This window comes from Carassius gibelio, chromosome A23 (genome assembly GCF_023724105.1).
Source record: "Carassius gibelio isolate Cgi1373 ecotype wild population from Czech Republic chromosome A23, carGib1.2-hapl.c, whole genome shotgun sequence".
Classification (NCBI taxonomy): domain Eukaryota; kingdom Metazoa; phylum Chordata; class Actinopteri; order Cypriniformes; family Cyprinidae; genus Carassius; species Carassius gibelio.
In genome coordinates, this window is record NC_068393.1 from 20,083,144 (window position 1) to 20,100,643 (window position 17,500).

The 17,500-nt window shown below is 33.0% G+C and overlaps 1 protein-coding gene across 3 annotated transcripts in view; it reads right to left on the reverse strand.

The window, feature by feature from the left end:
- LOC127944922 (disks large-associated protein 4) overlaps positions 1–17,500 on the reverse strand; it is a 108,184-nt gene that overhangs the window by 27,551 nt on the left and 63,133 nt on the right. For 2 of the 3 annotated variants that reach the window (XM_052541341.1, XM_052541342.1), the window contains one exon: positions 867–1,231. In XM_052541341.1, coding sequence (XP_052397301.1) covers positions 867–1,160 — 294 coding nt within the window. In that variant the 5' untranslated portion in view covers positions 1,161–1,231. Of the gene's footprint in view, positions 1–866; positions 1,232–2,911; positions 2,931–17,500 lie in introns of those variants that run through there. The other variant, XM_052541343.1, reaches the window with a different exon arrangement.

Genomic DNA, 17,500 nt, shown 5'->3' on the forward strand with positions numbered 1-17,500 from the left:
CCCCTAGAGGATGCAGTTTGAAGTTCCCTTGAAAGGGAACATCTCAGGTTAGTTATGTAACCATGGTTCCCTGAGTAGGGAATGAGACACTTCGACTTCTAGGTTTCTTGCCTTACTTCGGATGCAAGGTTCAGACGAAGAAGTGGATGACGTGTTCTCTCGGCGCCTATTTATACTGTAGTCACACCAGTAGTGATATCATTGTCTGTTGCCGACCAACGTGTTGTTGGTGTTTTCAATGTATACTTCAGACACGGATCACAACGAGGCATTCCCCATAACGACCCATAGAGGACGCAGTGTCTTGTTCCATACCATGGTTACATAAGTAACCTGAGACGTTACCTTTCAAGGGAACTTCATACTGCATCCTCTAGGGGTCGCTATGGGTAATGGTATGACCACGCCACCATGCTGAGGGAAGTGTAGGACAAAACCATGGAAAGCACTAAGAGTTGACCCAGGGACGTTACACTGTTGAGTCAGTAATTTTTTATTTGAAGATGAAGAATACATTTTTCAGAAAATACTTTTATCCAGCAAGGATGCATTTAATTGATTAAAATAATTATAAAGACAATTATATTTTGTTACAAAAGTTTTCTATTTCACATAAACGCTTTTCTTTTGACTTTCTAATTATCAATAAATGTCCACGAAAATAAGAAGCAGCACAAATGTTTTCAACATTGATAATAATAAGAAATATTTATTGAGAATAATTTATTGAAAAATTATTTATTGAAGACTGGAGGAATGATGCTGAAATACAGCTGCGCATCAAAGGAATAAATTACATTTTACAGTATATTCAAATAGAAAACAGCTATTTTAAATTGTAATAAAATAATATTATGATATTATACCTGTGTGTAGTCGCTCTGTTCCTGCTGGGTGGTGTAGTGGAGGCGAGGGAAGGTGCTGCTGTTGGTCAGCTGGTTGTTTAGGGGCAGCATGCAGTCCGACTGAAGCGTTGTCTGGGTGGAAACAGGAAAATGATGCAGGTGAGGATCCAGAGTGGTGTAATGGTTGACGGTGGGGTTTAAGAGGAAGGTAGCATGAGGGTCCGGGGCCAAGGGACACAGGGGCTCCTGGGGGCCCGCAGTAGGGTCGCAGGTGTCGGACAGATAGCGACTATGGTTGGCCCCTAAGCCTTTCATGGTTGCTGTGTAGGGTCGGCTCTAGAACATGATCCCAGATGAAGAGAGACGACGGCCCTGGAGGGCGACCCCTACAGGACAGACATAGAAACACACTGTCAGTGTCTGTTCAGATCCAGCTGGTTGCAATGATGAACCTGCCGAGCGTAAGAGCATACAGGTTTCCTTCAATTATATTTTCATGTCTTTGCAGTTAACTGAAATAAAATACAGTTAAAGAAACACAAAATTACTTTTTTTGTTTTGTTTTTGAAACGCGGTGAAAACGCCAATTTAGACGATGTTTTAAAACAAAAACATACTAGTGTTAACAGCGCATCTTGTGTTTTTTATAAGCAAAGACAGGTTCTGTGAATGCCTCCTTAATATCTAAAAAGAATATATCTTGATTTAAGAATTTTTGGTACCAGAAAACAAGACAAAAACACTGCACAAGACAACATTTTTTGCAGTTTATGTCTTCATTATTTCAAACAGTGAACAGCAGGTTTCTATAGTCTACATGCAAATTCTTCTGAATCAAACTCTCTCATGCTCACATTTAGCATGTCACATTCAGCATTCACCAGCGTCTTCATCATCTGTGAGTCGCTCTTCTCATCAACATTCATCTGGAGCTGGATATGTGGAAGTCACACACTCATTGTGAGCCGAATCTCCCAAGACATTGACTCAAAAGTCTCCGCCGATCGCAGCACCATTCACAAAACCTCACAAAGAGCTCTACTGGCATGCTAAACACAGCTGTTTTCATCTGTCATCACTGCTCTGCGATGAGTCACGGCGTCGTCTAAGAGCCTGAACAGCTTGTTAGCATTCAGCCCACAGCTGCGCCTCCTCCCAACCCCGACCTGAGCGCCGTCACTGCTCGTGCTCGCAACCCGAGGCCATTACAAACACCTCACTCGCGTTTGCAATGAGGAAACGAGTTAGTTGACAGTCATTTTGCATGCATTTGAAAGCCACCAACTGGGATCCTGATGCCTGGCTGAAAACAAAAGAAATCACTTTTGTCTTTTTAAGAGCTGATTTACAGCTGAAATGTATTTAGTTTCATAATTGATTAATTCAATATATATATATTAAATATATAAAAACTGAAATAAAATTAAAATATCCAGTAGATTAAAATGTCATGTCAACAATTTCATTTAATGTTGAAGTAGGCTACTCAAATAACTAAAACTAAATAAACTAAGATGAATAATAAATTACTACAAATATAAAATAATATGCAATAATTTATTTATAATTTTATTTTATGCATGTCAAAATTATTAGGGGCTCAAAAATAATAATTTCAACTATTTATTTTTAATTGACTCGAACTGATTCAAATACATTAATGTCACAGAAAAAAACATTAAAGACTCAAAAAGTGACTTATAAGCCAATTATTTATTTCAATCATTTAACATATTACATTTTACTACAAAATTAACATTAAGATATTTTTTTATAAACTATATTAAATTGACACTTATCATCTTAACATTTATCATTTATTAACTAGACTGTTAATTCTTTACTTATTAATAAGAATGATATATCATTATTAATTTACTATTAAATAATTAGAGCTATTTATTTATTTAAATTATTTATGAACTTTGGACTATATTTGAAAACATAATTAGCATCTATAATCAAAATATTTACAAAACAAAATATATTTTTTATTGAAATATGCATGAAAGTTTTGCATGAGGTGAATGTAACCAAAACAGCAAAATAAACCAAATGATACTCACCTTGTGGAAAGTGTTTCATCTAAATCAATTCAGTGTGGTTTTAACTCTCAGAAAACCCTGACAACATTGAGGTTCAAGGCTGAATTTAAAGCAGGACATGCAGCAGCGGGGCGTCCCGTCTTCCTCCGATCACAGTGTGATTTCTGACCCAGCGCTCATCTCTAAGACATAGTGACAAACAGCTCACTATCACACTACTGTATTATCTCTGTACAACATGCAGGCACATTTACTGTGTGCATACACTATCCAGATGACCTGCTACATTTGCTGAAGTAACAAACCCACTGCAGTATATCAAACAATGCAATGCTATCAATTTAACCATCCATTTCAATTTCATAAAGAAACTGCAAAATAACAATTATTTCTGAGACTGTAACCTTGATTTTGCTTGTTGAATAAAGCATGGAACCAAGTGAATGCAGCATACCAGCATTTGAAACACTTATTATGCCATGATGCATAATCTTTTCATAAGCACTGAAATAAGAATGAGACAGGGAAAAAATATAAATACATTTCACAGTTTTAAGAGCACTCTAAACAAATCACTAGTAAAACCATTAAAAAAAATTTGTTTTTTAATATTATATATTATATAAATAAAAAAATATATATATATATATATAAAAAAAAATATATATATATATATATATAATATAAATATATATATATATATATATATATATATATATATATATATATATATATATATATATATATATATATATATATTTAATGTAAATGTATTTTATTTCAGCTAGTTGCTAATGCAACATTTATAATTTTTGCTTAGTTTACCTTGATGTAATAACTAAGATTAAAACTGAAATAAAATTGATACAAACAATCTAGGCGAAATAAATAATTAAATAAATAAATAAAAATGACAAAACACAATAAAATTGCTAAAGCTTTAACTAAAATTTATATGAAATTAGAATGATAAAAAACAAATTCTACATATTAGTAAAAACTTTAGACGTCAGAAAATTAAAACAAAATCAAACATAAAAATTACAGAAACTGCTAAATTACATTATTATAAAAAATACATAAGTATATAAAACTAATCAAAATATAAAAAAACTCTATAGACATATCTTAAAAACAATAACTTCTAAAAAATAAAAAAAAATAAAACTTAAAATAAAATCAAAATGTAAAAAGAAAATCTGAAAAAAATCTAACTAATAGTAAGAAAAACTATATAGACTAAAACAAATCTACTAAAGATGACAGAAACACAACAAAATTACTAAAACATTTTACTAAAAACTAATTGAAAATATTAATAAAAAACTACAAAAAAAGACTATGAAGATAAAATAATGAACAAATTCAAAATATAAATAAAAAATGTAATGATATCTCAACGGTAACAAAATAACGCTGCTAATCATCCGTGCTAACCAATCAAAATATAATCCTGGAGCCGAGTCACGTAACCCCTCCCCCTCAAGCCCAACAGGCCACGCCCCTCCACCACTGACCCGCCCCCTGAACGCAGATGATGGATGAATCTGACAGTCATTAAGATGTTGTGCGTCTGACCGTGGCAGGAAGTGAATAAAGTGTGAAGGAAGATGGAGCATCTGCAGCCGGTCATTTAAAGCAGTTCTGCCCTCTGGAGACGATTAAAGCCTTGCGTGGACCTGTCGGCTTCAGAAAGTCATTAAAACCCTTTGATGGATCTATGGGCTGCGTTTAACAAACTAAATAGGAACTTGGGAAATTATAGAACGGGTCTGTGAGATAATGACTGATCCAGGCCGGCTGAAACTCCTCAACATATCCTAATGAGGAAGAGCAGAGACTGCAGAACCTGCTGTTTCCAGATCAGTGCTTATCATTAGCGTAAGCAGAGGATGAGGGTTTCCAACGGTGAACTGAGATAATTCCCTTTCGTGACACCGACCCAGAGCTCACTGATCAGATGCTAAACTTGTCATATTTCAGTTATAATCTTCATTTTGCGTTGGTGAAGTACAGTGCTTCGATCTAATTAAAATTTTATATTTAATTTATGATTTAATAATAAATTATAACAAATTATAAATATTATATAAAATTATATATAATTTATTATGTAAAGATGAATTATAATTCATAACATAATATTTCTGTAATATATTATATTTATAAACAATTTTAATAAATACAGTATTAAATAAAGTATTATATAATTTAGATATTATGCAATCAATTTATAATTTATTACTAAATGTAATTTTTTTTATAAATTATAATTTTTATTTATATATTATATATTACATCATTTTAATAAAATATTTTATTTAATTATAAATTTTATATATTATAAATTATATAATTATATATATTACAATTTATTATTATAAATTAAATTATATGTATTATTATATTATAAATTTATAATTGCTAAATATACATATTGTGATATATACAAGTAATATTTATATATTATATAAATTCTAATTAGTATTTGTTAATTGCAAAAAAAGTATAAAATATTATGACATATAATAAATAATTATTTATTATAAATAATTAAGTATACCATTTAAATAACGTAATTTATTATAAAATTATATAATTTATTATGTACATATTATAGAAATTTACCGAATATGTCAGTATATAAATATAAAAACATGGTTCGGTTATTAATAATATACCTTTACAAATATATCTATTATAATTATTATTACTATTACTATTTTACACACACACATATATTTAATATGTTATATTGTTTAAAAATGTTGTTCAATTACTAGTAATATGCATTTAGAAATATTTTTATTTATGTATTATTATTATTGCATCAATTTTTTACGTACTTATAGCCAAATATTTGAAATTTGAACAAATACTATAATTGATTTGATTTATATTATATATTTCAATATAAACTAAATTCAATAAATCACAACCTTCTCACAGTTTAAACAAATAGATAACCCCCCACAAAGTTTTTTGTGGGGTCTTCCTATGGTGACACGTTTTTAATTTTAATTTTAATTCAGATAAATTAAATAATAAATCAGTCAAGAAAAATCAAGAAAAATATCTATCCATCCATCCATCCATCCATCCATCCATCCATCCATCCATCCATCCATCCATCCATCCATCTATCTATCTATCTATCTATCTATCTATCTATCTATCTATCTATCTATCTATCTATCTATCTATCTATCTATCTATCTATCTATCTATCTATCTATCCATCCATCCATCCATCTATCTATCTAAAACTAAACTGTTCAAAAGTTTGGGGCCAGTAAGATTTTTTTATATTTTTGTAAGCAGTATCTTCTGCTCACCAAAGGTTTATTGGTTTGAATAAAACTACAGTAAAAACAGTAATATTGTGAGATATTTTTACTATTTAAAATAACTGCTTTCTATCTGAATAAATGTTTAAATATAATTTATTTCTGTGATGCACAGCTGTATTTTCAGCATCATTCCTCCAGTCTTCAGTGTCACATGATCTTTTGTGGACACTTTAAGATATTTGATTCTTTGATGAATAGAAAGTAAAAAAGAAGAAAACAGTATTTATTTGAGATTTAAATCTTTTGTAACATTCTAAACGTAACATTCTAAACTGTCACTTTTGATCAATTTAATCCATCCTTGATTAATAAAATAGATATAATTGTTATTTTACGTATTGTAAACATTTGAATTGTAGTGCATCTCAGTTTCCACAAAAAGATCTTTTTATGTGTATTTTATGAGCTGTTCTTCAGATGACAGGATGAGGTCTGTGAATCTCTCTGGACTCACCATGACCCGTTTTCAAGCACTTAACGCGAGTAATCAGTGTCATGAAGTGAGAGTGACCTCCCGAATACAAGGAGGAGATCATTTATCACGCTTCATCCGCTTCCTGAGCAGTGAAGGACAGGAGGACAGACTGAACATCAGCTGACGTTTCATATGAAGCTTCTGCTGACACAGAAATAAAACTAAGAAAAAAAAAAAAAAAAGCTTCAGTGGGGTTCTTTATTATTATTGAAAATATAAATACAAATTATAATATAATTTACACAAAAAAAACCTAATATTTGGATATTTTTTTATATGTAATATATAATAAATATATACATATTATTTATAATATATTTTTTTATATATATTTGACAATTATTATTTTAGACATTTCAAATTTAATTATTACATGCTGAAAAAGTGTGCTAAAGTTGTACTATAATACAAATATATATATAAAACAATGAACAGATACTTTTGAATGGCTTTATATATAATTATTATTATTGTCATTTTCAAAAACTATTTTAGTATAAATTCTATTATAGTTGTATTAATATTTTAAATGTGTTCTTATATATTTTCTGTTTTCATTTTAGTTTAATTTACTAAGTTAATTTGTTAAGTTTTAGTAATTTTGGGTTTTAATTGTCTAAATAGGTTTTTACTTGTGTGTATTTTGGTTTTATTTTAGTTATTTAATTTTAATTATTCAAAAATTTGATTATAAAGTAAAAACAGGAAGAAATGTCGGCAACTAGTTGAAATTAAATAAGTTTAAGGCTTTTTATATTTTATTTTATTTCAGTTAAAGTTTAATTTATTTGAACAAACAATTATTATTATTATTATTCATTTTTAACTATAATAACCTTGCTTTGAGTACTTTATTACTTAAATACTGGCACAGGAATACATTTAAAAAATGTTAAAATGTTAAAATATTAAAAAACCCATTTTAAATTGTGTAAAAAAAAAAAAAATTGTAAAAGATTATGTAGGAAAAGTAATAGATCAATTTATGACAAGAGTGCACCCTCAAAAATCTATATTACAACAGGAGTTTTGACCTTTGTTTAAAAAAAAATATCACATTTTAGAAATTATCAGAAATGATATATCAACTGAGAACTTAAAATCTCAGTTTTGAAATCGTGCACTATACAGTCTATGTTCAAAAATGTGAGTGACAGTTAAAGGGTTAAATTTAAGATGTGTCATTTATCTAGAATAAAATGAGTTGAAGATTAATTTCCGAATACTGAAGAGAGAAGACACTGGCAGTGGCTGAGGCTGTTGGTTCGCTGTCACAGGGGCAGACGTTCCCTCTCTCTGTTTCTCTCAGAGCTCCACGGATCATCACTGACATAACAACCAAACCCCACGAGATCAGATCGAAAAAAGCCTCCATTTACGTGCTCCACACGTCTGCAGCGGGGGACCGGGAGGAGAAGTTGACAGAAAAATAGAGATGTCACACGTCCCCGTGAGGCTGATGACTCAGGATCTGTGTGTGGATCGGCTCTGGACGTCTGAAAGTGTTTCACAGCCTTTGCATAATATCAAATATATAGCTCAAAACAAACTTGCACTGAGCTTCAAAATGTTTAATGCAAGAAATGAAATAATATATTTTTTGTTTCTATTTTATATATTTTATGTACAGTACAGTGTATAAATATATCGTTTTTTTATAATATTCATTTTAAATAAATATTTAACAATTAACATTATATATACATATATAATTGTATATATAATTGTATTATTTAAATCCAGTTTTCATTTACATGCACCTGCTGAAAAGAATCAGTTTATGGCTAAATATGCACTATAATACAAATTAAATAAATTAAAAATAAATTAAAATAAATTAAAAAATGTAGTTAAATGTTAAAAAAGAATAAAGAAAGAAGAACCAATACATTTTATAAAAATAAAGAAGAACTTTCAACAGCTAAATAAAAAAATAAAAAAATAATTAAATTAAATTAAATTAAATTAAATTAAATTAAATTAAATTAAATTAAATTAAATTAAATTAAATGCATTTTTGAATAGTTGTCAATAGTTTTTATTTTATTTTATAAAAAAATAAAAACATAATTTGATGGGACATTTTTTCTTTAATTTCCAGGAAGACAACCTACTTTATTGTAAAATATACTGTTAAAATGATTAAGAAATTACTCATATACCATTTAGTGGTCTGCTGACCATTGGCAACCTGTTTAATGAAACTAGCCATCCTTCAGTCTTGTGTTCAACTAAAAAAAAAAAATGGGGATCTTTTTAGTGACATCCTTCAGAACTCAGTGTTCCAAACACCTTTAACAACTCAAGAGCCTTGACTGCATTATCCTCTGCTATCTTTTCTCCTGGCTAATCACAGAAATATGTGATATTAAATAATGATATTCTTCCGGTGATCATATAAGAGCTCTCTGACACACTGCATCCTGTCACAGTCCTTGAGTACTTCAGCCCACGAGCGGAGCAGAGGACCAGAGGCGTCTAAACTGTCATGTCACTTCCTGTCCTTTGAAGCCTCCAAGCGTTCAGCATCTTTGTGGATGATAATTATAATTTGGAACGGGAGGAGAGTATGTTTAAGCAGACTGTATCTTTGATGATCTGTCCTGCAGTGTTGAGATGCGTGTTATAAAACAGATCAACATCCATTTCTTTGTGTTTCAGCTGAAACACAAATAATTTTTTTCATCAAATATTGAAACATATTTCTGTGATAATACTGAAAATAATTACAATTCCATCCCAGTCCAAATTCAACAATTTGTACATGGAGCCAATTTGAGATCACCATATCTCAGGCATCAAACAGTTCAGGGTTTTAAGAATGGAGATGCCAATAGAAAAGTTTATTAAGAACAAGAATCTAAAAGTATTTTGAGAGATCTTAAATAATTCTTGTGTTACAGGCACACAAATTTGGGAAAAATAATACTTTTGGCACTCAGATGGGTGTTTTATGCAATTGTTTTGATGGAAAGAAAAAAGATACACTTCTAGTTTCAACATTATTTGTTCTTCAGACATTTCTCTTAAAAAAACAGCTATTTGCAACATGACCCACATTTGGATTTTGCAATTTTACAAATGACTCATATAGCTGCATTGAGATTCATATCTCTGGAACTGAACCATATATGACCTTAAAAATTAAGATAACAAGAGGCAATTTTGTAAAGAATCTAAATCTAAAAGGATATTGAGATATCTGTAATACATCTGATTTACATGCATGCAAACTTTTTCAGTAGTAAACAGTCGCCATTGATATAGAAATGCAACAAGGATTGCTGAAGTCAACAGCCAATCTCTGTGTAAAAATATTACAATGATGCTGCCATCATTCTAAAGTCCTTTTCCCCCAGTTTCTGCAAAACTTTATCCTACTGAAAATAAACTTATAAGAGGTCTTTAGCACCATATTATGAGGGGCATCTTGGGTGACATAACAATGCAACAGAATTGAGATATCTTCAATACTTCTTGATTAATGAGGCAAACTTCTGGGGTAAAACAAAAATTCACATAGTGCTTTATCCCATTTTTGCACTGTCACCATTAATGCAACAAGGATTGCTAAAGCCAATTGATTTTACTAGCAGAACTACTGTACCAGTCACTGTTGTAGAACTTTATCAGAACTCACAATCTCTGACAACTGACTATATGAAAAGATCTCTATAATAAAATGTCTTGAGTAGCTTACTGGTCCAAAAAGTTCTCAGACCAGCTTTGAGACTCTCCACTGAAACTGTACAGCACCATCAATTGCTGAAATGTGTAAATGCATGCTTGAACTTTGGGAAATAAATATTATGTTATGTTTTCATTGGTCATGCAGAGTTCACTGTACTTTTTTTCCATTTCAGTTGAATAGACTGCCTGCCATTTTTCATCTCCAATTCATCTCCATCCCTAGAAGTCAGGACGTACTGTAATTCAGGAACATTTTTTCCTCCTACAATTAAACAACTTAAAGCTCTTTAGCACCAGCAGTGAGGTGAACAAAAATGCATATATTTGCTACAATCCTCACCAAACATCTGTTGAAAATCACTGAAATAAAATGTAAAATATTTTCAACTATTCCTGTGTTTTGTGTATTATCAAAAACAAAAAACAAAAAAAACCCACAGAAAACCAGATGTTGCCTACACGCACACACAATATGTAACAAATCAACACTTGTACACTCTTGGAGTGCTAATTTTTCAAAACAGAACAGAAGCAACACAGCTGCAGAATGAACTCACATGAACTCACAAAATATAAACTGACCCAGAGCTGTCAGGTGTGGCTTCAAACTCTCGCTTGTGTAAAACCCCACAGACTTCCACTGAAGAAGGGACCTGGATTGTATCTAGAGGACCTGAATATGTGGGTGTGGGGTCTTGACTTACAACCAGCTAGCAACATTAGAATACCGAAGCTATGGCTGAACTTTGAATAGCATACTACTCAATCTATTTCAGTCATATATTTCTGACAATGCCCCACACCACCCTAGCAAAGCAGCAGCACGTTTTGCATGGATCAACTATTTACATTTTCATCATAACAAACCATTTGCTAGGTTTCTCATTTAAGAGGTTATTTATCACAATGATATTTTATTTGCATGCCTACAATAGCATTTCACAAGCTGAGATGATGCTTCATAGATATGAATGCAAAACTAAGTAAGTCACCAAATCAAAACTATATAGCAGATCTGCAGCATCAGCAATAAACCACATTCATTCGTTCGTGCATCATCCAGCAGGGTTGCTCTTGTGAGGTAGCGTTTTAATTTGAGATGTTTTAATGTCTCTTCAACATGGTTTTTAAAGCATCATTAATATACTAATATAGTTTTATCTTTATGTTTAGATTTCCCATTTTCGTTTTAATTTTAGTTAAAGTGTTATTAATTTTGTTATCTTTAATTTTAAGGAACAGAACAGTTTCTATGGTTTTAGTCTATGGTGATAACCCTTGATGCTGCCCTAATGAACCTTCCCTTCTGCCTTCACTCAACTTCCGAACATCTAGGTGCAATCATGACGACTGCAACAAATATTTCAACCTGCCGGCTGTCCATTTTCGCAAGGAACTCCAGCGAATGCCACAACTTACCATACGAATTTGTCGCCTTCTCCTTCAGCACCAACCTGGTTCTTGGCTTCCCAGCAAACTGTTACATCATGTGGCTGAGCATGAAAGAAATGATCCGAGGACAGTCCCTCGAAGTCTTCGTTTTCAACACTTCAGTCGTTGAGGTCATCTTCAACTTCTGCTTCCCCTTGGTAATCAAACAATATTTCTTTAACTGTCCTAACTGTAAGTATGTAACGGTCAGTTTTGGAATGATCTTGTTGCTCGGCCGTCCCTTGTTTCAAACCTGCATCTGTGTGGAGCGATACTTAGGGGTTCTCCATCCTCTGACCTTCCTGAAGCTCAAGCCCATGAAATACAGGATCACCATAGCCGTCATCGGATGGATTCTGATCATTAGCTCAAGCTTGATAGTTAAACTTGGACTCGTTGACATGTACGTATTACTTATGCCACAATACTTGGCTTTTCTAATTATGGAAGTGTTCAGCTGCTTGATGGTCCTGAAGGCTCTGAAGCGTCCTCGACCTGGTGATGATGTCAAGAAGAGAGATGGAGTGAACCGGGATAAAGTCAGGGCTTTCCGGATCATTCAGATTATGCTGGTGTCTTCAGTGCTGACGTATGCTCCTATAACTCTCTCTCTCGTTCTCTATTATATTTTAGAGTTCAGAAGATTTCTCGTGTGGTGGTCTATTTGCTTGTGTTCAGGGGTCATGTTAGGGTTTGTGCAGCCTTTCCTCTATCTCAAAAGAGTTAACAAAGTGTGTCTTTGCTTTAGCAATTTAAAAGCTTCTTTTAGGCATCCTGTTGCATAACATGTTCAAAAACAAGCACTAGATGCTTACATGTGTTTATGTAAGAGTCTACGGTAGAGCTGTACAATATTATAAAAAAACTGACGTTGAAATTGACGTTTTTCTTTCTATCCAAAAAAAAATATATATATACAAATGTCAAACTTGTACACTTCCTGTTGCATCATTAGAACATATTGGACAAAATAAACACTAGAAACTTATGCTTTGCTTTTGACTTTTCTAAGAGTCTATATTTAGAGATTAATTCTGAAATACAGTCCTACTTAAAATAAAAAATGACGTTGTAATGTTTACTTTTTTGCGTCAGATCAATGCTGCATCTCATTGATAGTTTTACTTGATCTTAGTGCTGCATTCGACACCATAGATCATGACATACTCATAGATCGATTACAAAACTATACAGGTATTCAAGGGCAGGCTCTAAGATGGTTTAGACCCTACCTGTCCGATCGCTACCATTTTGTTTATTTACATGGGGAGTCATCTCATTTATCATCAGTAAAATATGGAGTCCCACAAGGATCCGTCCTAGGCCCCCTTCTATTTTCAATATACATGCTGTCCCTTGGTAATATTATTAGAAAATATGGGATTAGCTTCCACTGTTATGCTGATGATACTCAGCTATATATCTCAACGAGACCAGATTCATCTTCTAAATTAGCTAAGCTAACAGAGTGTGTTAAAAACGTAAAAGATTGGATGACCAATAATTTTCTCCCATTAAATTCAGATAATACAGAGATATTAATTATTGGACCAAAAAACAGTACACACAATCTTGTAGGTTACAATCTGCAACTAGACGGATGTACTGTTACTTCATCTACAGTCAAAATCTGGGTGTTATATTAGACAGCAACTTGTCTTTTGAAAATCATATTTCCCATGTTACAAAAACTGCATTCTTCCATCTTAGAAACATTTCCAAGCTACGAAACACGTTATCTGTTTCTGATTTAGAAAAGCTAGTTCATGCATTCATGACCTCTAGACTGGACTATTGTAATGCACTTCTAGGTGGTTGTCCTGCTTCGTCAATAAACAAGCTACAGGTCGTCCAAAATACAGCAGCTAGAGTCCTTACGAGGTCAAGAAAATATGATCATATTACCCCAATTTTACAGTCTCTGCACTGGCTACCTATTAAGTTCTGTATCAGTTACAAATTATTATTACTTACCTATAAGGCCCTAAATGGTTTAGCTCCAGCGTACCTAACTAGCCTTCTACCACGCTACAACCCATCACGCTCCCTAAGGTCACAAAACGCTGGACTTTTGGTAGTTCCTAGAATAGCAAAGTCCAAAGTTTTTTTCACATTTGGCTCCCAAACTCTGGAATAGCCTTCCTGATGATGTTCGGGGTTCAGACACACTCTCTGTTTAAATCTAGATTAAAAGCGCATCTCTTTCACCAAGCATTCAAATAATGTATCTCTTAAATTGATTTACACAAGCTCCAGTCTGGACCCAGAACACCTGAGAAGAGATGATGCTGACCCTCAGAGGACCTCAGATGATGCTAACCCTGAATCAACAACAGAACTAACAAATATTGCTACAAATGTGACTGCATCATATAATAATTGCTGTTAATAATGTTCATCGTCTGGCTGACTACATCTTGTATTAGTTTTTCGGAAAAATCCTGTCATACGTGCACAAACTGAAAGTCACCACTTATAAGCTATTACTAAATATTGTAGACATGTAATTGTCTGTAAAGTTGCTTTGTAACGATTTGTATTGTAAAAAGCGCTATACAAAAAAACTGGAATTTAATTGAATTGAATTACTTTTTCTGCAACATATGTTGCAAGATAAATAAATAAAATAAATAAATTTGACTTGAATGGGAACAGGTGGCCTTAATAGCTATGTTTGGAAAGAATGAGTAAATGTAGAACAATTTTGTTTTGTGAGAAAATGCATGGAGAGAAAAAAGCCATATTGCAGCTATACTGATTTCATTTCAACATAAAGTGTACATCCCTAAAAAAAGCTGAGATAAACAGCTTCTCTCATCAAATGCATATCTGAAAAGTTTTATGGACTGTCCACCACAGTTTCAACCAGATATCAATATATGCTTTGCCTAAACACTTAACCATAGTAAAACTTATTGCTTTAATCAGTCAGTCCAGATCATGTGTTAGATGCACAAAAATCTGCTTGAGTTTGTCAACATGAAACAGCATTCACATTTTTTATACAAGGATATTTAATGAGAAAATAAAAGTCTTTCTCATTCTGTGTTAACATGCATTGATGAATTATTCAATATACTGTAAGACTAGGAATGAATTTTAAAGGGGGGGTGAAATGCATGTTTTCACTCAATATCCTGTTAATCTTGAGTACCTATAGAGTAGTACTGTATCCTTCATAAATCCAAAAAGTCTTGAGTTTTATTATATTCATAAGAGAAAGATAGTCTGTACCGATTTTTCCTGGAAAAACACGACCGGCTGGAGGCGTGACGTGTGGGCGGAGCTAAAGAATCACAAGCACCAGTAGGCTTTTGCGTTGAGAGCGTTTGGAAGCTGTGACATTACCATGAAGAAAAAACATCATCCAAAACAAACCATGGCTAACAGTCAGATTCAGCCGTTTATTTATGATCCAGAATCAGATCCAGAGGCTGAAACTGAACGAAAGCAGAAGCAGCAACTACTCGCTCCGAGCGGGGCTCGAACCCGGGTCTCTGGCATGGGAGGGGACGAACTAGAAGGCAGAGATATTTGAAGCAGTTTTACTCACCGCCTGTGGTTCCAACACACAATAGTGACCCTTTTTCCTTGGGATTGCATCATCCTTAAGAAATAAACGATACGCAAATCCGGCGTCAAACTGGGCCTTGTTTGTAAAACAAGCATCTTCGAAATGCAGGGAACAAACACAAACACTTGCACAACTCCGTTGATGCTCTGTAAAAATAAACTCCATCCACTGGTCCCTTAATGCTGTTTTTTTGGTAATCTGTGCAGGGTTGTCTTGCCCTGGCAACCAAAAACACACTTCTTTTGTGACATTTCGCGATGCTCTCGCTCTGATCAGTGAATCGCTCTGATCAGTGAAATGTCTGTGCTGCTCAGCAGCAAAAAACTTTCCGAAACTTGTGACAAACTGGAAGGAGTATTTTGGGAACAAAAATACTCCTTCAAACGTACAACTTAATTTTTGAAACTTTGTCCATGTTTAGCATGGGAATCCAACTCTTTAACAGTGTAAAAAACTCAGTATGCATGAAATAGCATTTCACCCCCCCCCCCTTTAAAGTGAACAGCGTATATTTTGACTTCATGTTGACTTTAAAAACTAAGCAAACATTGAGTATTATGAAATACCTAGGAGAGGTATTTCAGAGCAATTTAGCTCAAGTAGGCATGAAATCGTTTAAAATTATTTGAAAATATTGCAGTATATCCATTATTTAGAGCAGATCTTGCAGCAGTCATTGCCGTTTAGGGATGATAAGAAACGTTAATCAAGCCTCTGTCCCCTGCGCACAAAAGGGAATGTCTTACATTAGGACGCTGGAGATAAAGGAAAGGCAAGTATTTGATGGAAATCATTCATTTGGCTGACTGCTCTCAGAGGACGTTTTTATCTGCTAGTGAGAATGAGGATATATATTTTCCTCCCAGAACTTTATAGCTTCTACCAACATCTCCCCTGCATTGCACACTCACACACACACACATATGCAAACTCCAGTGCTCATATGTTTCAATAGCAAAAAATGGATGGAAAATATCATCTCATTGCAAACAAACAGCCAATGGAAACACATTACTTCAGCCAGATGATGATGCCATGTTCATGAAACTGCAATTGCAGCATTCTTCTTCTCTTTCACATCAGATATTTGGCATGCAAGCCAACAAAGCACAAACAATACACCACAGAATTGAATTAAAAAATATCAATTCACTCATTTTAGATCAAAGAATAGTTCCCTGTTACAGTTCAGTCCAAAATCAAACAAAACGAAAATACAATATATATATATATATATATATATATATATATATATATATATATATATATATATATATATATATATATATATATATATATATATATATTACATGTATTACAGCATTATTTTCCCTCCCACTCAGGACATCCAAGATGTACAAGAGTTTGTTTCTTCATCAGATTTGGATAAATATAGAATTGGGTCTGTTGCTCAGCATTGGATGCCATGCAGTGAATGGGTGCCGTCAGAATGAGAGTCCAAACAGCTGATAAAAACATCACAATAATCCTCAAGTAATCCACAGTACTCCAGTCCATCAGTTAACATCTGGAGAAAAACAAACTGTGTGTTTGTAACAAACAAATGCATCATCAATGTGTTTTAACATTAAACCGTTCCTTCTGGCTAAAATTTGAGTCTATAATCCATAATAACGTCCCTATCTTCCTGTTGTCTCCCACATAAACATCTATCCAAATATTTGTTTAGAACTGTTTTGGCTCATAAACAGTGTTTGATGCAATGCTATATTTCTCCAAATCTGTTCCCACGTGGCCCGAGGGCGAGTGAATTTCACATACTGTATGAGTTGACAAACAGTATGAATATACTGACATAAACTTACATTTACAGCCTAATCTCTTTTGAATTTCTAAACGAGACACGGCTAGAAGTCCTCTCTCTAAGTTTACACCTGGGAAATGATCCTAGTTAAATGAAAAACACGACAGAACAATCCCTGCATCCACTGTCCTTCTAAAAGGAAAGACTATTTACAGCATTTCTGCTGACGTGTGTTTCTGAGCAGCAAGCAGGAGGAAAATATGCTATGAAATATTCAGCGTGTATTGTATGTCTCAGCTGGCTTCTGCCAACAACACCTTCACTA